We start from the raw sequence: 23017 nt of genomic DNA, 5'->3' as shown, positions 1-23017 counted from the left end.
TTGTACTTTTGGTCTGACATCAGAAATCTCCATATATGGGCATAAAAGGGTTTTTCTTTCTGGGAATGACCATATATGGATTTTTTATTTTATTGTATCCTTTATTAATAATAATATGTATCCATATGCATACAATATATGTTATGCCCACACATGGAGATCCCTATCTGAACCAGCCACACAGATATGGGCCATGCCTTTGCCATCTGGCCATGCAGTGATATCTAGCAATGACATCAGGGATCATAAAAGGGATACCCATATATGGACTTTTACATAGGTGATGTCACCTGTGATATCACCTATGATGTCACAGTGACCAAGGGAACCAACCCATAAGCTGTAAAAATATGTACTGACTGAGTGACTGACTGACTGACTGACTGACTGACTGACTGACTGACTGACACATTATGGATAATATCCATAATGTGTCACATGACATCACCTCATCAAAGATCAAACCCTGGATATTATCCAGGGTTTGATCTTTGATGAGGTGATGTCATGTGACATCACTTCCTGTACTGACACTGACGGAGACAAGCTGCAACATTTCTCGTGGTATACTGCAGGGTTCCCCAATAGGTGGCCCGTGGGCCATTTGCGGCCGGCGATAGTATATCGTTGTTGTCGGGTGGAAATCTCCTATCTCCAAATTTGTACGTTCTTTCGCAAATCATACAAGGCCGTCGCACAAAAGTAGTGAAAACAGCAGATCTACAAGCACTCAATGCCTCTCGGTGCGAGGCGTTCTGTGCTTGTAGTTCGTCTGTTTTCACTAGTTTGAATAATTTAATAAATGATAAATGCAAAACGAACGGTTTTGGACATACAAGATTTTCACCCGACAACGACGAAATCTGAACTGTCGTTGGAGTAGCGGGAACGCCGGCGTCGCCCACTGCAATGTTGTGGCCCTCGGCTTGGTACCCTAGACATGATTCTGCCCTTTAACTAATTGGGGAACCATGGTATACTGCGACCTTCGGTCACAACAATCATGCTCCTCATTGAGAGCCTTACCAGTGTTACTGTAACGCCCTTCTCCTCGTACTCTCTGTCGTTTTTACGGCCTCCTGTCTCTCTCTCTCTCGGACGAACTGAACCCTATGGGGTCTGTAAGGCGCCCACATGCATTCTGTAGGCGCTGGCGCCTGTTTTGTTCCAGCTTTTAAAGGTCCCTAGGAGCTAGTCTCCTTTCCTGAAAGCTATTTGGGGGTGGTTGTGTGTGTGTGTGTGTGTGTGTGTGTGTGTGTGTGTGTGTGTGTGTGTGTGTGTGTGTGTGTGTGTGTGTGTGTGTGGGGGGGGGGGGGGGGGGGGGTCTAAGTCTAAGGAGAAAGCATGAAAAAAAGCATGACAACTGGAGGTGACGAGATGAGGGAAGGAAGACCATCTTGACAAAATAATGCCAACAGAGAGAAGAACAGAGAATCCGGAGATCATGCCCACACTTATTATGAAGAAATGTACAAAGAACAATAGATTTTTTTTCTTTCAATTGTTCTGTTTATTTGTCTTTTTATTCAGAGCTTCCTCCTGCAGAGACAATACATCTGCGTGGCACATAAGCGGGAGGAATGGACAATAAGCGATATTATCGTTTATCAACGATAAAAAACACTCACGATAATCGTGGAAATTTAATATATTGTGATATCGTCCTCCGTCATGCACTGTGATCAATTCACCTTTTATTCGCCGAGCTGCATATCCGGTACCACTTAAACCCTCTATAATTGGTAAAAGGTACTTATAATATACGTACTTGATACAGTCTTTTTTTCACTCTATCAAATATCTAACCAAAAAGCTGTAGCTGTAAAAGCTTGTAGATCTGCTATTTGTTGGCAAATGTTCCCACCCCAGGATAATGGATTTTTATTATCGTGATAATATCATAAAATCACAAAATTTCTTTTGTCACAATAATCGTGATATGAAAATGTTATATCGTCCCATCCCTAGAACAGGGGTTTTCAAAGTGGGTGACGTGGCACCCTGGGGTGCCATGACGGCAGTCCAGGGATGCCGCGAGATAATTTGATGATATATGGAATTTATTTGGACACTATTTAATATTTAGTGTCATCTTAAACTTGAAGTACAAAGTTATTTTCAATCAGTTCTAACCAAAATGGCTATTATCTCAACGTTTTCCTCGCAACATAATCACTAAAATATCGTCACTGTCGGGCAGAAATCTCCACGTTTCAAATGTGTACGTCTTTTGGTAAGGTAAAGCCCTGCTTCATCATACAAGACTGTCGCACAAAACTAGTGAAAACAGCAGATCTACGCGAGGCGTTGTGTGCTGCTGTTTTCACTAGTTAAGTACATTTTATAGATGATAAATACAAAACGAACGGTTTTGGACATACAGTACAAGGTTTCCACCCGACAATGACGATATGCTATAAACATAAGGTGCTGGGAGTGAATATTATAATGTAGGGGTGCCTCAGATTAAAACAACTAGCCTACAGCCCCTTGGTGTGAAGCAGACAGACGCTTGTTGACGCCCATTTGTGATGTAAATCGCATCACAGGACAAAGCCGCCTACAGGCCAAAATTTGGGGAAATATTTTAAACATTTGGGGATTATGAGAAGTAGAGACACATTTGAAGGTGATAAAGTTGATGTTGGGCAAGGTACATGCGTTATTGATTTTTGTATTATGTTTTTTAGACAATTGAACAACTGCTGAACGTGGAGTTACAGATGGAAACACACACAAACACACAAACACACGGGGCGATTCTAATTAAGGTTGTGGGATATTTATGGGGTGCCCTGAGACAAAAAACGTTTTGGGAACCCCTGCCCTAGAACACAGCAGATCAGCTCAGAGGATGAGCCAAATAAAAAGGCAGCGGCTCCGTGTCTAACACTGGAAATAGAGCACAGTTAAAAAAAAAGAAGAAGAAGAAATCATTCACAGCACAAAGACGGGTCTTTTCCACCTCTCTCTCAGCACCCCCCACTCCCCCCCCCCCCTTGCTTTCTCATGCCGTGGCTAACATGACAGTAAAAGTCTTCACGCTCTCCGTGTCCCCTGTTAACGAGGCTCTTAAAAGCAACCGGTCTGCTCCGCGGGGGGGGGGGGCTTTAAACAAGCCCACTGCCGCAGTCTAAAAGTAGAGAAATATGTCGCCAGGTAAAGCCTGCACTCACATAAAAAGCCTCACTGTATCTCTCACTGTGTAGATATGCCAGGAACTCAGAGAGAGAGAGAGAGAGAGAGAGAGAGAGAATACTAAACAAAAAAAAGCTATTTTCTAGTAAATGCATCATTCTAACACACATAGTCAAGAGAGTCAAGAAATGTAAATTAGCCTTCAGATAGTATACAGAGATGGGATTTATGGTTCTTTGAAGTGAGCTGGATCTCTGGGATCCGTTCCTTTCAAAGAGCCGTTCAAACGATTTTGATTATAATTACAAATCACTTTCAACCCTATACATGTATTTCTGACATATATAGGTACATACCTGCCATAGCCGATCTACAAGCTCACAGTGTGTTGCGTAGCGACGCATTGTGAGCTTGTAGATTTTCAAATGTTTTTTCTACATTTTATTCATTGGAAAACCTGTGAAATGGGACATTCTGCACAATGAGTACTTTCTACAATTGGTACTTTCAGTACATTTTGATACCAATACTTTTGTGCTTTTACTCAAGTACATTTAAATTAATTCCGAACTTCTACTTGTAGCAGAGTATTTCTACATTGCAGTAATGATAAGAATTTGAGTACTTTTCCCACCACTGTTCATTAGAAAGGAACGGCTCCCTACAGCGAAACGGATCCCATTGTTCATTTCAAAGAGCCGTTCAAAAGTCTTGATTCATTCGCGAACGTCCCACCTCTAATTGTTGAAAAACCTCGTAGCTTGTCTGACTGTCTGGCTGTACAGGAAGTGATGTCATGTGATGTCAGTGAGTCACAGTGATGTGGTTCAGAATGACTCATATATGGCCATAAAAAGGATGTCACGTGACATCACTTCCTATACTGACAGTCAGACAAGCTACGAGATTTCTCAGGGTATAAATGCCCATATATGGAGATCCACAGGCATCAAACCAAGGCCCTAACTCACCAAGGCCCTGCTTGGCATTACTAATTAACGTATGTTTTTTTTATGCCCATCTCCATGTATGGGCATAACATATATTGTATGTATATGGATACCTATTATTATTAATAAAGGATAAAATAAAATAAAAAGTCCATATATGGTCATTCCCAGAAAAAGAAAAAACCTTTTATGAGATTTCTGATGTCATAAATCCCAGACCGAAAATACAGAGCTGGAGACAGAAAGAGACAGACACGGTGAGAGATGCAAAGGCAGACAGGCACCGAGAGAGCAGCGAGAGCCCCCATAATCGTCAGAAAAAATCCTCGGCATGGCGCAAAATAATAAAGGAAAAATGTACATAGAGACAGGGTAGAGAGATGGCTCAGTGAAACAGTGACAGACAGACAGACAGACAGACAGACAGACAGACAGACAGCAGGGACATACTGGGCCCCTGATTCAGCCCGGGAAAAAGAGTTGTAGAGGCCCTCATTGCGCGCTATAGAGAGAGATCTCTCTATATAGCGCTGCTGCTACTCAAAGATTTGCCATTTCAGATCATGACAAGTGGCAAGCCAGTGGGCCAATTTCATGAGTTATATTTCGTCGTTGTCGGGTGGAAACCTTGTATGTCCAAAACCGTTTGTTTTGTATTTATCATTTTAAAAATGATTTAAACTTGTGAAAACAGCCGATCTACAAGCACACAACGCCTCGCACCAGATCTGCTGTTTTCGCTACTTTTGTGCGACGGCCTTGGATGATGAAGCAGGGCTTTGCTTTGGGAAAAAATCTACAAATTTGAAACTTGGAGATACAAGGTTTCTGCCCGACAGTGACGATTTACTTTGTTGGCCGCCCAGCCCCCAAAATGGAACGAAGGGAGACATTTTATTTTAATTTTTTTTCCTAATGGCCGGCCTGGACCGGCCGGGAATGAACCGGCCGTTCGGGAGTTGTCCCGCTTTTCCCAATGGCCAGCACGTCCCTGACAGACAGACAGACAGACAGACAGACAGACAGACAGACAGACAGACAGTGAGGCGAAGACAAGAGTGAGAGAAGAGTTATAGATAGACCCCCACTGTGTGGCCCTCTATTTCTGGGTGCAAACACGCTGCGTGAATTAGCCCAGTAAGCCCAGACTCAGCGCAGGGAGCCTCGTACTCACATGATAAATGTGTCCTGTTGCGCTGATGTCTGATGTCTATCTGGTATGATGTTATGCATTTTATTTATCTTGATATTACGTTCATTGATACTTTTACTTGATTCAGTATTTATAAAACCAATAGATTGAAGCACTTTCAAATGATTATTGGCATGTACTGTATAGGCGGGGAAAAAAGTCATTCATCGAAGTATAAAATGGGGCATTTGTGGAGCAGGAGATACAAGGTTTCTTCCCAATGTACAGTGGTGGAAAAAGTACTCAAATGTTTTACTTAAGTAAAGGTATCAATACCACAATGCAGAAATACTACATTCTAAATACTACAATTCAAAACGTACTTGAGTAAAAGTACAAAAGTATTGGCCCCAAAATGTACTTAAAGTACCAAAAGTAAAAGTACTCATTAGACAGAATGTCCCATTTCAAGTTTTCAAATGTATAGTATAGTGTGTGTGCGTGTGCGTGTGTGTGTGTGTGTGTGTGCGTGTGCGTGTGCGTGTGCGTGTGTGTGTGTGTGTGTATGTGGTACAGGGCTAGTATGAGTTAGGGGTACAGACTACAGAGACCTTGAGACCTGTTTATATGCAGTCACTGGCTGAGACAGACAGACAGGCGCTGGGGTGCTTTTGTCCAACCTGGAGGGATTAGAGAGAGAGAGGGAGAGAGTGACAAAGAGGGAGAGTGACAGAGAGAGAGGATGAGTGAGAAAGAGAGCGAGAACGAGAGAGAGAGAGAGAGAGAGAGAGAGCGAGGGCACTAGGACTTTTCCTGCTCTCATTTCCTCCCTCTTAAAGAGCCATCGTTCTAATCGCTGGAGGAAATGGCTTGTGAGGTCCTATGTAATTTCGCTGGCCGTGTTGGCCCTGGACGGAGCCTATTACTTTCCACATAAGCTGAGTAAACGATGGCGCAAACCAGCCCGTTGGGTCCTCTGAAACGTGTGCCAAAAAAAACCCAAGGCAAAGGTTTTGGTTTCATGGCAGGATTTGTTTGGGAGCTGTAATTCAGTGTGCCTATATTTTACCTATTTTTTGAGCGGTGGTAAACCGCTCCATAGAGTGGCTGTGCGTGTGTCTGTAGCCACTTTTCCTCAGCGTTTTGCCATAGCAATGTGTTTTCCTCAGCGTTTTGCCGTGTGTGTGTGTGTAGCCATATTACATCATATTACATCACCAATTATATGTCTGTAGCCCCTTTTCCTCAGCGTTTTCCCATAGCAATGTGTTTTCCTCAGCGTTTTGCCATGGCAATATGTGTGTGTGTGTGTGTGTGTGTGTAGCCATATTACATCATATTGCATCACCAATATTACATCCTAGACCTATCTGTAGCCACTTTTCCTCAGCGTTTTGCCATAGCAATGTGTTTTCCTCAGCGTTTTGCCATAGCAATATGTGTGTGTGTAGCCATATTACATCACCAATTACATCCTAGACTTATATCCTAGTCTTTTTCCTCAGCGTTTTGCCATAGAAATGTGTTTTCCTCAGCGTTTTGCCATAGCAATGTGTGCGTGTGTGTAGCCTGTATTACATCACCAATTACCAATTGAAGACGTTATGCAAGCACAACCACCGCTCACTTCACATTGGGTGTGATTTTTTTTTATGGCAGGATGTCCCAGTGTTTTTTTAGAGATGTACATTCAGCCACCATGTGTCCTGTCCTGTGTCCATTCAGCCACCATGTGTCCTGTCCTGTGTCCATTCAGCCACCATGTGTCCTGTCCTGTGTCCATTCAGCCACCATGTGTCCTGTCCTGTGTCCATTCAGCCACCATGTGTCCTGTCCTGTGTCCATTCAGCCACCATGTGTCCTGTCCTGTTTAGAGATGTCCATTCAGCCACCATGTGTCCTGTCCTGTTTAGAGATGTCCATTCAGCCACCATGTGTCCTGTCCTGTTTAGAGATGTCCATTCAGCCACCATGTGTCCTGTCCTGTTTAGAGATGTCCATTCAGCCACCATGTGTCCTGTCCTGTTTAGAGATGTCCATTCAGCCACCATGTGTCCTGTCCTGTTTAGAGATGTCCATTCAGCCACCATGTGTCCTGTCCTGTGTTTAGAGATGTCCATTCAGCCACCATGTGTCCTGTCCTGTGTTTAGAGATGTCCATTCAGCCACCATGTGTCCTGTCCTGTTTAGAGATGTCCATTCAGCCACCATGTGTCCTGTCCTGTTTAGAGATGTCCATTCAGCCACCATGTGTCCTGTCCTGTTTAGAGATGTCCATTCAGCCACCATGTGTCCTGTCCTGTTTAGAGATGTCCATTCAGCCACCATGTGTCCTGTCCTGTTTAGAGATGTCCATTCAGCCACCATGTGTCTGTGTCCTGTCCTGTTTAGAGATGTCCATTCAGCCACCATGTGTCCTGTCCTGTTTAGAGATGTCCATTCAGCCACCATGTGTCCTGTCCTGTGTTTAGAGATGTCCATTCAGCCACCATGTGTCCTGTCCTGTGTTTAGAGATGTCCATTCAGCCACCATGTGTCCTGTCCTGTTTAGAGATGTCCATTCAGCCACCATGTGTCCTGTCCTGTTTAGAGATGTCCATTCAGCCACCATGTGTCCTGTCCTGTTTAGAGATGTGGTTTTCAACCTTCTCAGGCCGCGACCCCCACAATAATCATATTTTAACTGGGGACCCCCCACCCTGACGAGCACTAAGAGTTGAGACATTACATTTTGTATAACACGGTTCTATTGTGAAAATAGCCGATCTACATGCTCACAAGGCGAGGCGTTGTGATATCTAATATTTGACAATTCGGCCAATGTTGAATTTGTCATTTTAGAGGTATTAAAACGTTCTTAAATTGTCACTTTAGAAATGTGCAGTTACCCTCTAGTCTATACACTTAAACGTTATGTTGGTTTGTTAACTGTTAAGTGAGGAAAACAAAGTTGCACATTAAGTTAATAATCAGGGGACCCCCCCCAAAATAATTTGACGGACCACCCAGGGGGTCCCGACCCACAGGTTGAGAACCACTGCTGTAGAACAGCGGTTCATAAACCTTTTAGCTCGAGACCCAAAAGAAAATCTGTATGTATCCCCAGGAGAGACCCATAAAATTGTGAAAATAGCGAATCTACAAGCTCACAGCGTGTGACGTTTTGAGCTTTTAGATCAGCTTTTTCACAATTTCTTGTATTTTGGGGCTTTTAAGCCTTTATTTGACAGGACCGTATAGCTGACAGGAAATTTGGGCGAGGGAGATGGGGAGTGACACGCAGCGTATGCCGTCGGGTTCGGGACTCGAACCCACGTGAGCTGTCAGGCTACACTGAGCCTATAGGTGCCTGGACCGCTACGCCAGCTGTCCAGGCCTTTTTTCACTACTTAAATAAATAAATACCGGTAAATAAATCTCTTTTGTAAGAAAGAAAATAAAGAAGGGATTAGAGCCATAATGGGAGTTTGGGAAGTTGGAACCAGTGCTTTAGAGAGGAGCCTTCCAGGCACGTGCACACTTAGACATCAAAGGGGGCTTGAGCCCCTGCCCTTTTATCAGTCTGTAAAAAGTGCCCTCTCCAGAACCATGAATGCAGTTTTTACTATGGTGAAAGAAATGCAAATTCCCTTCGTCCATCCCATACCTGAAGGCGGCATTCAAGAGAATTGCCTTATTCAACTGAAAGCAGCTTATGTTGAAAAAATTGCCCTCTCTGTGTAGAGATCCATGCTGTACGCCATATCTCCAGTATTGACTTGATTATGTTTAGTTCAGTGTGGTGTCAAGCACCGAAAATAGCCGACCTCCAAGCTCAGAATGCGTCGCGCTGCAACGCATTGTGAGCTTGGAGGTCTGCTATTTTCGATATTTTCACCAAAAGGCCCTTTTAGAAAATTCAGCCCCTGCCTCTCTAACATTCTCTGCATGTCCCTGGAGCCTTCAGTGGGCTTGACTGAGAGACATTCAGTAAGTATGCAGACACACGACGGCAAACTCTCTCCCCTCCCCCGTGACATCATCACTGTGCGTCAGTGTGTCCACAGTCTGCGTGTCCTCGCAACCTGAAAACACATAGGAGGCCACCGCAGACTAAACAGAACGCACACTCTCTCCTCCTAGTCCCTGTCTGACCGGCCGTTGGAGAGACGCGCGCGCGCCGCGCACAGTACGTGCCGTACACACGTATACTGAACACACAAGCACTGTCAAACATGTACTCAGGCAAACACACACACATGCCCGCCTGCGTGGGCATGCACACACACACACACACATACACGCGCGCGCGCGCGCACACACACACACACACACACACACACACACACACACACACACACACACACACACACACACACACACACACACACACAGACACGCTCCCATCAGCCTGGCCTTTTCCACAGAAGCCGACCGGCTCTGTTTGATCCCTGTTAAAGTCAGTCAAGGGTGTTATATGTTTCCAGCTCACTTCAGCCCCATCAAAATGCCCCATTGGTAATTTACTGAGCTTTCAGTGGCACAGCGGGGCCCTATAAACATGTACGCTCGTGCGCGAGCGCGTGTGCGTAGTATACGCTCGCACTCTTCACGCGTTCAACGTGGACAAGGCCCGATAGTGACGCTCGGTGCCAAGTAGTTGGTTCAGCCACCTACTGTGCCAGGATTGGGCTCCCGTTAGAGGGGCAACTGCTCTGCCCCGTGTCATATGCATCAGTGTGTGTGTGTGTGTGTGCGTGCGTGCGTGCCTGCCTGCCTGCCTGCCTGCCTGCCTGCCTGCCTGCCTGCCTGCCTGCCTGCCTGCCTGCCTGCCTGCCTGCCTGCCTGCCTGCGTGCGTGCGTGCGTGGGTGCGTGCGTGCGTGCGTGCGTGTGTGTGTGTGATTCCTGACTCGAATGTCATCCCCCGGTTTCCCCACACACATATGAGACACAGGAAGACCTTTTCCCGACACATAAACTAACACTGGTTTGTTTATGAAACCTAATGGCCTGCCATTATGGAATGGTACTGACCTTCTTTCAACTGCCCCCCACCTCCCCTGTCTCTCTCTTTATATCTCTCTGCTGTCAATTCATGAGAAAACATACGTTAGCATTGCCAAAGCAGAAGAGTACACAGTACAATACAATCAATCAATATAATACAATCAGAATAAAATATGTACACTACAATTTGAAGGGGTGGAACAGTTTTCATGTATGGAGATTACTCGATGCAGACAGAGCAAGGATGTGTACACCATGATCTGTAGTCTTTAAGGTGGTTGTGTTCCATTTGATATCCTTCTCCTATCACAGCAGCTCACAAATCTTGCTGCTGTGTTTGCACATTGTCGTACTTCACCCAGCAGATATGGGAGTTTTTCCATCATTGGTCATGTTTTCAAACTCTCTTTGTGTGGTTATGATCTGTGGGAAGTATGTGTCTGTGATGTCTTGGTACAGTGGACAGGTGGTTAGGAAGTGTAGCTCAGTTTCCACTTCCTTTTGTGTGCAGTGGGTACAAAGCCTGTTTTCTCTAGGGAGCCAGGTATGCCTATGGCGGCCTTTCTCGATCGCAAGACTGTGCTCACTGACTCTGACTCAGTTTTTCTCTTTCGTCCTCTCTACCCTCTCTCTGTTTCGCTCTCTCTCTGTTTCTCTCTCTCTCTCTCTCTCTCTCTCTCTCTCTCTCTCTCTCTCTCTCTCTCTCTCTCTCTCTCTCTTTCTCTCTCTGTCTCCTCTCCACCGTCCCTGCAGACGTGGATGAATGTGTGGACAACAACGGCGGCTGCCAGCAGGTGTGCGTCAACACGATGGGCAGCTACGAGTGCCAGTGCAAGATTGGCTTCTTCCTCAGCGACAACCAGCACACCTGCATCCATCGCTCAGAGGGTAAGGTCGCTTTGTTTGTGCGTATCAGGGGTCTTTAACGTTTTCAGGCCAAGGACCCCTTAGTTGAGAGAGAGATGAAGCAGGGACCCCCACAACCTGTACATAGATTCCCTATAGTTTCATCGTTTGACAGCACAATCGTCAGTGTATTTTGGTTTCATGTCAATTTGTGTGTTCAGATATTTAACCACTTGAACCGTCAATACTTAATAAACTTCACCTTTCACTCTGTACATAGTCTTCTCTTTTTCCCCTCTACACCAAAGCGCTTTGCCGAAAATAGCTGATCTACAAGCTCACAACGCCTCGCGCTGCGAGGCGTTGTGAGCTTGTAGATCTGCTATTTTTGGCTAAAGTTCTCAGAATATGGACACTAGGGTTCAAGTGGTTACTATAAAAAAAAAAACAGAAAAAAAACTTTCTATCACTCAAAGATTTGTAGGACCCCCTGTAGCAACCCTGATGACCCCTTAGGGGTCCTGTCCGGACCCCCTGTTGAAGACCCCTGGTGTATGTATTTTGTGCAAGAGAGTGAGCGAAGAGCGGAGGGAGGGATGAGAGACCAAGAGAGAGGGCTCTATTCTCCTATTGCTCTGTGGCCTGCCTTATCATGCTGCCTAATAGGCAATTCCCCTCGTGTGCGACCCTGTGACACGGCCCCTGGATGGAACCCAGGCACGGTCAGGGACGAGAACGGGGCCAAAGTGACGTTGCCCCCTGTTATCATCTCTGCCCCCTTGGCGAGCACCGGGTCCGCTGGCGAGGCGGCGGACAGTGGGCGGGAGACGCGGAACTTCTGACACGCACGTTTGCGCTCTCCCCGCCGGCCCTCGCGTTCAACGCTGATTGAGGTTTGGGTCGTTAACCCGAGGCGGCCCCGGTGTCCACGCAGCCATTCCGCCTGTCAGACTTAATTTATGGGCTCGTTCTGGGCCGGCGAGGGGCGCCGACGGAGCGCTGCTCCAGAGGTGACGGGGAGAGGCCGAGGGGAACATTCTCCTCCTCGGTCCCTCCCTCCCTCCTCCTCCTCCTCCTCCTCCGACCAAATCGTTCTTGGGATATCGCTTAAGCTAGCATGCCCCAATAGCGACGCACGCTCTCTGTACCCGCGCGTACGTACACAACAATCACATGTATTCGGGGGCTGAGAACGGGGGGTGCAGTGCAGTAACTACGTAGTTCAAAGGGATATGAAAGGACCGTCATCTATCATCTCCGTGATTTCACTGCGAGATTCCGGAGGAATGCAGAGGAAGTTGAGGGGCGGGTGGTGTTATAATGCTGCGTGAGGGAGAAAGACATTAAGTGGAGGGTGATGGAGTGACCTCTCCTTCACACCAATCCTCACCGCCTCCCCCGTTCTCTCGTGTCTGTCTCGCCTGCAGGGGCGTCACAAGGAGTAGGAAAGTGGGACTGAGTTACTAGGGCCCAAGGTGGTGGAGGGGCCTTAATTATTTTATACTTTAGCTATTGAAAAATAGCAGATATACAAGCTCACAGCGCGGCTGCGAGCTTGTAGATCTGCTATTTTTGAAAAGTCGTGAAAATGTGTGCAAATCTTTGAATATAATGTATTTTTTATGCGAACATTTGTAACTCAAATTTTGCTTCAGCGGGGTCCCTAGAACTCAATATTTTGAGATGGGGGTCCGTGGCCAAATACATTCCATTTTGGGGGTCCTTCACATGAAAAGGTTTGAGCTCCACTGACATACAAACATAGATTTTTCAAAAATAGCAGATCTACAAGCTCGCAGCACGCTGTGAGCTTGTATATCTGCTATTTTTCAATAGTTAAAGCACAGGGGCCCCGCAGTGAATCCTTGTACCCAGGGCCCAGAATTTGGTATGACACCCCTGCTCGCCCGCTAGCTGTCCTGCACGAGGACCTAGTGTGGAGTAGCATGTGCGTCTGTCTGTGCTGGGGAATCTTAGGAGTCACTGTGAGGATGTTTTTTGGTGGGGTTTCGATGTGTAGAGAGAATGTGGCGCTGAGCAGGATGAGGAGGAGGAGAAAGGAGCGAAAGAAACTCCGAAATAGAAATGTTCCGTGTTTGCTCTCTGGAAACCCCATAAACCAGCATGTGAATCTCTCTCTCTCTCTCTCTCTCTCTCTCTCTCTCTCTCTCTCTCTCTCTCTCTCTCTCTCTCTCTCTCTCTCTCACACCTTGATTTTTCACCTGCTCTCCTTTTTTAGTCAGGAACACTCACGTCAAAGTAGATTTAAAGCTATACTGTGTAAGTTGCTCAACTAGTGGTCAGTAGCTCTATAGCAAACCGTGGTCGCGTCCGCGTCTTTCGGCCGTTTTTCGCCGCGGACCGGGCCTCACACCCCCGCTGTCTGCCTCCACCTCGCCGAGATCTATCTTTAGAGGGGTCCCTGGTTCCTGTGCGTTCAGGCATTCCGGAGAAACGGACTCCTTCACCTGAGTATATGCTGTTGTTTTGTTGAGGCAAGCTACTTCCTGAGAAGTCAGCAAGATGCGCTGTGATTGGCCGGCAGTGTATAACCCTCGCTGTGATTGGCCGGTAGTGTATGATGACGTAATTTTTCCGCAAAAACCGGACCCCGGCGAGGATCACAGAAAACATATATAGAGAAGGCTTTAGAAGCTGAAAATAACGGAGTGGGTGTTTTAAAACTTTAGCGATTTAACAGTTAGGACAATTTTAAGATTTGTTTTATAAAAAAAGTTACATGGTATAACTTTAAGCATTTATTGCAACAAATGGAATACGGTTAAACTTGCCGTTAAAGGGCTCCGCGTTCGGAGATGATCCCTGAATTTTGTTCACGCATGTTTGCTGTGCAAAATCAGGGAACCTCCATAAGGGGTATAATTGTGGTACAATAGGGGGCACGGTGGCGCAGTGGTTAGCGCTTCGCCTCACAGCTAGAAGGTCCTGGGTTCGATTCCCGCCGGGGGAAGCTGTGGGCGCTGGTGGCGTGTTCCTCCTCCGCGTCATCAGCGCCCACACCCTAGGTGGGGTTGGCGATAGGGCCTTTCTGTGTGGAGTTTGCATGTTCTCCCCGTGTCTCCTAGGGTTGATACCCTCACAAAAACATGCACGTAATCCTGGTCTCAATAATGCCTCCCCCTGGCCAGCCGGGGCGCCTGATGGAGGGGAAAGGAACTGGTTGGAATAACGTGTTCCTTCCACGCGCTACGTCCAAACCAGGGAAATCTCCACTGTCAGGTGAAAAGAAGCAACTTGGACTCCTCATGCATAGAAGGAAGCATGAGGTCAGTCCGTTGTCTCCCCAGGCGCGGCAGAGGGAGAGCAGAGCCCAGGATTACATAGGCAATTAGCACTGGGTGAAAAAATGGGTTACAAAATTGTGGGATAAAAATTATAAAAAAAAATTGTGGTACAATAGCAATACATTGACTTAATTAGCTTGAACCAGCAGACATAAAATCACAAGTATTTGAGCCTATGCCAGACTCTGATCAAAAGGTGGAGGCTGGGGTGGAGGAGGCAGCTGAGCAGCAGCGGATCTGAAGCTTCAGATCAAAGACAAGCAGAGCTTCCCTTACTGAGCGAGAGCTCTGATTGGATTATGCCAGTGTGATGTAATGATCAGCAGATCTGTGAATGAGGAATAGGAATAGGCGCTGACTGACAGCTGATTACAGCTGAGGCAGGCGAGACTCGCGTGTACTGCATAAGGGTTCCCCAATAGGCGGCCCGCGGGCCATTTGCGGCACGCAGGGGGCTACTGTCTGGCCCCAACCAATCCCAGTAATAATGGTGAGCAGCAACAACACTATCGTCGTTGTCGGGTGGAAACCTTGTATCTCCAAATGCGTATGTTCTTTCGCAAAGTAAAGCCCTGCTTCATCATACAAGGCCGTCGCACAAAAGTAGTGAAAACAGCAGATATACAAGCACACAATGACTCGCACCGCGAGGCGTTGTGTGCTTGTAGATCGGCTGTTTTCACTAGTTTAAATCATTTTTAAAATGATAAATGCAAAACAAAACGGTTCTGGACATACAAGGTATTCACCCGACAACGACGATATCCGAACTGAGTAGCGGGAACGCCACCGTCGCCCCCTGCAATGTTGTGGCCCTCGGCTTGGTACCCTAGACATAATTTGGCCCTTGGGGAAAACTAATTGGGGAACCCTGGCATAAACTAATGCCATGCATTCATTTTTTAGTTTTAGTTTTCCCTCTTTATTTTCCTATTTCATCCATATTTCCCTCACCCCTTCTCCTGCTCCTCACATATCTCTCTTTCTCTCTCTCTCTCTCTGCCTCGCTGTCTCTATCGATTTGTTTTTATCAAAGCCTGTGTCAACACATGTAATTCCTGTCCTTGTCAGTGAGATGTTTTGTGATAAACAGCTTGTGGTCCTGTTGCTGCCCAACCTCTGGTGTAAAGCAGTGGGTCAGGACCCCCAGGGGGGTCCCCAAATTATTTTTGGGGGGGGGGTCCCCAGATGATCAACTTAATGTGAAAAATAGTTTTCTCTCTCAACAGTAACGTATATGCACATTTCTAAAGTGACAATTTAAGGACTTTTTAATACATAAAAAAATTACAAATTAAACATTGGCCAAATTGTCAAATATAGAAATTGTGAAAATAGCAGATCTACATGCTCACAACGCCTCGCAACGCAAAAGAAATATACAAAATGTTGTGCCTCAACCCTTAGTGCTCGTAGGGTAGGGGGGTCCCCAGTTAAAATAGGATTATTTTGGGGGTCGCGGCCTGAAAAGGTTGAGAACCACTGGTGTAAATAAGTAACTAAGTAGATTTACTTAAGTAATGTACTCCACTACATCTCGGATCTGAATATTGTACTTTTACCCCACTACAATTATTTGAAAACGTTAGTTACTAGTTACTTTGCAGATATAAATGATTATATAAAAAAAACATACATTAAACCACTTTAGCCCTATTTTATACCTAGGCTATTTGAAAATAGCCGATATACAAGCTTGTAGATAGGCTATTCTCAAACATTTTGTGCTTTTACTTTTGGTACTATAAGTACATTTTGATGCCAACAAGTTCATACTTTTACTCAAGTACATTTTGAATTCCGGACTTTTACATGTAATGAATGTCTATATTGCAATTTTGATACTTTTACTTAAAGTAGGACTGTCATCTAAAGGGGTACTGTCACTTTAAAAAGTAATCTTAAAATATGAGTTAATATGTTTATGATGTCATTGTGAGAATCCGCAATTATAAGCCAATCAAATTAATTGACTGTACTTGGACTACTTACTGTACTGGTCAGCTGGGGCCCCTCGCTGGGGAGCGAGGGGCAGATTACACTGTGACATGAGTTTCAGACTATTTCAGACCGTTTCCAGAGAGACCACATGACCTACTGTATCATACTATTATAATTTGGGGGCGTGTCAGCGGGCCTTTAAGTAAAACATTTGAGTTCTTTTTCCACCACCCAGCCTGCAGCGCCACACCATTCCAGCCCTCAATTGGACCCCTTGTCCATCCTCTCCTCTCAAATAACATATCAAAAAAAAAAAGAGAGAGAGAAATGCTGGCCAGATTGCCATGGAATTTACTCTGCACCTCCATGCTTCCTGGACAAGGAACCCTTCTGATTTTGTTGACCCCACGGCTTTTAATTTAGTGCCACCATTTGGCCAAATTGTCCATTTTGCACGCAAGCTATGTCATTGGCCAAGCTACAGACAGTTCATGTTCACCAAATAAACTGACTGCTGGGCGGACTTCCTAGGCGGATGTCAGTTCGGGGTCTTATTTCGATTTTATTTTGAGTATTTTTTTATGCCTGTTTGCCTTTATTGATAGGACAGTAGACTGACAGGAAATGGGGGGAGAGATGGGGAGTGACGCGCGGCGAAGGTCGCCCCGGATCGGGAATCGAACCGGCGCCGCCGCCAGGCATCCATGCCTATATGTGGCAATGCCAAGTGGCATGCGCCTGGACCAGTAGGCCAGCGGTGCACCCCTTCTTCCTAATTCTTCTATCATATTATGATGTCTCAAACTCCCAGGCTGCTGTTTATGTATTTAGAGCCAGGCTGGACTATCAAACTCAGGCCACATAGAGTCACGCTGTGTATCATGGCACGGCCCTGCCATAAGGTATGCAAATGTACACAACAAGCGTACATTCACCACCACACCTTGGTTAGTGCAAGATGCGCGTGCGTGAGTGCACACACACACACACGCACGCACGCACGCACGCACGCACGCACGCACACACACACACACACACACACACACACACACACACACACACACACACACACACACACACACACACACACACGCACTCACTCTACCATGCAGTTTGTGTAAACAAACTATCACACAAACACTGTCTGTGTCTCATACTGTCACACACACACACACACACACACACACACACACACACACACACACACACACACACACACACACACACACAGCAGATGTAAGTGGGCAGCTCATGGAGGTAGCGTGGATGTGTCTTCTAACCCCAGATGAACCCTCAGGGCTTCACTCATCACATTCACTCTGCAGCTGCCCGCACAGGGGCGTCACAAGGGGGGGAAAAGTGGGACTGAGTTACTAGGGCCCAAGGTGTTATTTTTTTACTTTAGCTATTGAAAAATAGCAGATATACAAGCTCGCAGCGTGGCACCGAGTGTAGATCTGCTATTTTTGAAAAGTCGTGAAAACGTGTGCAAATCTTTGAATGTAGGCCTATGTATTTTTTTTATTTTTTTTAAACAATATGTTTATTTTTATTTTTACTTTCAAAACAATATATACATCACAATAAAAGCAAAAAATAAACAAACAAAAAAAACCCACAAAAACAAAACCCCAAAGAATACAAAATAATCATAACACAAAGAGCACGTACATCACATCAACATTCTGGGGAAACAAACCCTGTTTTGCAATGTAACTACTGTACTTTTTTGTTCCTTTTTTTTATTAATATCACGTAGATGTTTTTTTTGGTACTTAAAATAGCAATAATGAGGCTATGAAAACGACATAGGGTGTGACTTTTTTCCCAATCACTTCCATTATAAAAATATTCTTCCCTGGCTTTGATTTCAAGGTTCAAGGTTTATTAGTCTCCCTCAGGAGAATCTTTTCTTGGAGACATAGCCACATCTGCATTGTACATAAAAACATTTAAGACAAAAAAGAAAAAGACAAATTACAAAAACCAAAACAGAAAAAGAAAAAGAAAAAAGACATACTGCACCCACACCTAACGTACATTGCCTCTACTCAGTCTATCGTTTAACATTTTAATCGACATAGGAACAAATGAGTGCTTATATCTATTGTAATGGCATTCTGGAGTTCTATATCTTCTGCCAGATGGCAGTAGTTCGTACTCTCTGTTCAATACATGCAGGGGGTCAGACACTATGTTTCGAGCTTGTCTTAACACTCCTTGTTCATAGATGGCCTGGAGTGTGGTCGGGGGGGTGGCCATACCCATGATCTTCCCTGCCGTATTCGCTAGCCTAGCTATTTGAGACTTATACTTAACAGTCAGGTTACCAAACCAGCTAGACATACCATATCTCAGAATGGATTCTATACTAGCCCTGTAGAAAGTCAACATAATATTCACACTGACTCCGAAAAGCCTAAGTCTTTGAAGAAAGTGTAGGCGCTGATGTATCTTAGAACATATGGTTGTAACATGCGTGTGCCAGCTCAGATCCTGATCAATCTGCACTCCTAGATATAGGAGGCGACCTGTTTGATGTTATGGTCGTGGACACTGATCATACTCTGGTCTCCTATGGATCTGGGGTCTACTATGACCTCCTCTGTCTTGTTAGTAACAGAAAGACATGGGGTGGGACGTAACAAAGAGTGAATTGAAGTGAATCCTTGTACCCCCAGGGCCCAGAATTTGGTGCGACACCCCTGCCGTGCCCGCATCCTGGCCCAGGTTACTCTGACCCAACCCAAGTCAGGCTGTTAGACTGCTGGGAGTGTGTGTGTGTGTGTGTGTGGTGTGTGTGTGTGTGTGTGTGTGTGTGTGTGTGTGTGTGTGTGTGTGTGTGTGTGTGTGTGTGTGTGTGTGTGTGTGTGTGTGTGTGTGTGTGTGTGTGTGTGTGTGTGTGTGTGTGTGTGCACGGCATGAGAGGAGTGAGTGTGTGTTTGTGTGTACACAATGAAATCCTAAGTGTTACACTAATGAATTTCTTGTTTATGTTTGCTTGTGTGTGTGTGGGTGTGCAAAAGAGAACTAGAGGAAGAGACCATAGATGAATGACTGTGTGTGTGTGTGTGTGTGTGTGTGTGTGTGTGTGTGTGTGTGTGTGTGTGTGTATGTGTGTGTGTGTGTGTGTGTGTGTGTGTGTGTGTGTGTGTGTGTGTGTGTGTGTGTGTGTGTGTGTGTGTGTGTGTGTGTGTGTGTGCGCGCGTGTGCGTGTGTGTGCGTGTGTGTGTGCGTGTGTTTCTGTGTGTGCGTTGCCTTGCATGCATGCGTGCGTGTTTGGGGCAGGGGCATAGTTCTGCCGATTTAAAATGACTCCAATACGGAACTAAAACTTCCTATGATTGGCCGCTAGTTGCGCTGTTTTCCCCCCCGGCCGATCGCAAAAAGAATTGCCCTCCATTGGATCCCATTCATTTTCCCCTTTCGTTTTCTAACCTTAATTATCATTTTCATGAATACTGTATGGTTCCTATCGCTAGTTAAAAAATGCCTTTCAATCACCATCATATTCGTTTTGTCGAAATGTGGTCCAATGTATTTTAAAATAAATGATAAAGTTGCGGGGGGGGGGGGGGGGGTACCAGCCGGATACCAGCCAGCTGTATTCTTCTTCGTGTGCTGTATTTCGGTAGGCTCCGACCACATTCTCCCATGTATCCCTCCGTTGCACGTACCATTGGCAGCCAATAGTATCTCTGATGCCTTTACAATTCTATGATGGCGACGTCCCATTCCAAGGGGTAGAAAGGGCCATTTGCGCTGCATAGAAACCAATGGCTTCGCTTCGTCCATATTTTTCTACAGTCTATGGTTTGGGGGGGTGACAGTCTCAAGCTCTTGCTAATACTTTTCAATTGGTCAATAAATATGTAAAACGTATATAGACACCCTTAAACCAGGGGTCTTCAATAAAAATAAATAAAAAAACGTAGAAGAATTTTAAACATTCAAAGAAATCTTCAGCCCAGAATTTGGTGCAACACCCCTGCAGGTAAGGTAACACATCCCTCTCACCAACACCTCCCTGTTGAGGGACGACCGCTCTGTCCCGCATGCCGCGTCATCCTCTCCAGCGATGTGCGGTGCCCTAAATACCTCTAGAGCTCGGAGGGATGTGCCATAATAGTCAAGTCGCTTGTGTAATTTCGTTCAGATATTCGGGGGATTATGAAAACTATATATTTTTGGAAACTTCAGAGTATAACAAATCAGAAAATCCATGATTCCATTTGCAAAATCCCTAGGGGAATTTTTGACAGCTGCTGAAAATTTGGGTCCCATCCACTTACTATAGACTATACTAGGTAAAAAATCTTCTGTTCACAATCCTGTATAATTAGCAAAAAACACCTATACACAGCGTACCCAAACTAAATTGATTGTTGTTTTTAAACCATTTGGAGTAATGCACTGGGCATGGTCTCATTTTGAAGGAAACATTTTGAAGTTTTACCCAGAAATAAATAATCACTCTGTGTGCAACTGACATTGAGTAATGCAAGTTTTAACCTACTGGAATAGCAGGTTTTTAATCCTCGCCTAAATATTTTCAGTAAATAGATGCCTGCATAACACTATTATTATCATATATGAGCTGAAAAACACAATGTGGCCACATTTTGAAGCCTTACCAAGCCCAATTTCAAAGGACATGATAAAACTACAGAATATGAATATTTTACACATGTTTTACTAAGTGTACTAAGAGTACTACGAGTACTAAGAGTTGAGGATTTACATTTTGTATAACACGGTTCTATTGTGAAAATAGCAGATCTACATGCTAAGCTTGTAGATCTGCTATTTTCACAATTTCTGCCACTAATATTTGACAATTTGGCCAATGTTTAATTTGTCATTTTAGAGGTATTAAAAAGTCCTTAAATTGTCACTTTAGAAATGTGCATAAACCCTCTATACACTTAAACTTTATGTTGGTTTGTGTACTGTTGAGTGAGGAAACAATGTTGCACATTAAGTTAATAATTTAGGGACCCCCCCAAAATAATTTGGGAACCCCCCTGAGGGTCCTGACCTACAGGTTGAGAACCACTGGTATAGTGTATAGTAAGTGGATGGGACACAAACTTTCAGCAGCTGTCAAATATTCCCCTAGGGATTTTGCAAATGGAACGAACGAACCTTCATGTTTGGACATATTGAACTGGACTATAATGTGTGATTGCTTGTGTGTGTGTGTGTGTGTGTGTGTGTGTGTGTGTGTGTGTGTGTGTGTGTGTGTGTGTGTGTGTGTGTGTGTGTGTGTGTGTGTGTGTGTGTGTGTGTGTGTGTGTGTGTGTGCGAGTGCAAGTGTGTCTGTGCGCAATGCCTGTACTGGCAAAAGGCAGACACTCTTTGTTAGGATTCAGAAGTCTTCTGCCGTTAATCCCACATGGACGTGCTGCTGTGCTCGTTGTTATATTGGTGTAATTACTAAGGGTGTAACGATACATTTTAATAGCGATTCGATACATATCACGATACATGGTTGACGATACGATACATGGACGATATTGGTTCATTCATGGCGATACGATTCAATTCAATGATTTAAAATCGATATAGTAACGAAAGAAATTAAATCTGTGTGACAGTGTGAAAGGTGTGGATAGTGCAGGTTTTTAATAGCCTAGTTCCAGACCCTGAATCGCTAGCCACACCCTTTAAATTTTTTGTTTTGGCGATTCAGGGGTCTAGAAGTGCTCTCATTGAAGAGTCCTCCCTCGGTTGAAAATCCGTACGGCGAATCAGCGTCGTGAATCAGTGTCTTGTGATCAGCGTGGGTGGGGGTTTCCCAGAACTCATGTGTGTTTCCAAGTACACCAGCGCTGCCGCCGTACCGTACCGCGCATCGCAATAAAATGCGGTAAATTGCGGTAAAATGCGATCGTATCGATCTCGCTATTAAACACCAGTAGCAGGCATGTTATGTTGTGTTTGATTACTAGTTCGTAGTGCTCCTATTCTGACTGTTTCTTTGGTTAGCAAGTAGCACTAGCAAGCAATAGGCTAGCCACTAGCCAGCCACACTATGTCATGTGTTGGTCGGTGAACCAATCGCTGAAGACTGCCTCTTTTTGGCAACGCCCATCCCTGCAATCGCCTTGGGGGAAACCACTTTCAGACTGAATAATGAAGTGAAACGAAATGTCAATTCAGGCTGAGTGTCAGGCTAGGTTTTTAAGGGAAACATGCATTATTATGGATATAAATAAGTAAACACAGTGATTATCTGCCAAACACATGGACATTGTATATTGACAAACCTGCACCTTGACATGAACCCAGAGATTACACACATTTATCGATAGACCAGTGTAGTTATATGGAAAGGAAAAGTAATTAAACACCTCCTTTTAATTTTATCTTCTTAAAAATGCTAAATACAATGCACAAGTAGGTAGTATCGATACAATCGATTCTTTGCACTGCCGATTCGATACGATACAAAATAAAACGATATGATTCGATTTTAGCTGTTTTCATTTCGATCTACTTCGATTTTTTAAGTTAAAAACGATATTTCGATACAGTTACTATATCGTTACAACCCTAGTAATTACTGTGTCTAGGGCTGACAATTATTACATAATCGTCTAATCGTGATTATTTTTCATAATCGTGATCATTTTTCATAATCATCATCATCGTTTTCCATGTTGAAAAATGTTCATATTTGTTTTTTAAAGTAAAAAATAGTGGAAATAGCAGATCT

General features: G+C 44.8%; 1 protein-coding gene across 2 annotated transcripts in view; it reads left to right on the top strand.

Moving 5' to 3' along the window:
- The window catches only part of scube1 (signal peptide, CUB domain, EGF-like 1), a gene marked incomplete at its 3' end in the record, with an annotated part of 208444 nt that overhangs the window by 58521 nt on the left and 126906 nt on the right, over positions 1-23017 (top strand). For both annotated transcript variants that reach the window (XM_080754594.1, XM_080754593.1), the window contains exon 4: positions 10961-11095. In XM_080754594.1, coding sequence (XP_080610720.1) covers positions 10961-11095 — 135 coding nt within the window. The remainder of the gene's footprint in view (positions 1-10960; positions 11096-23017) is intronic.

Source organism: Nannobrachium achirus (assembly GCF_963921795.1).
Source record: "Nannobrachium achirus genome assembly, chromosome: 23".
NCBI lineage: Eukaryota > Metazoa > Chordata > Actinopteri > Myctophiformes > Myctophidae > Nannobrachium > Nannobrachium achirus.
The sequence above is the reverse complement of the archived record's forward strand: the minus strand, read 5'-3'. Positions and strand labels throughout refer to the sequence as shown.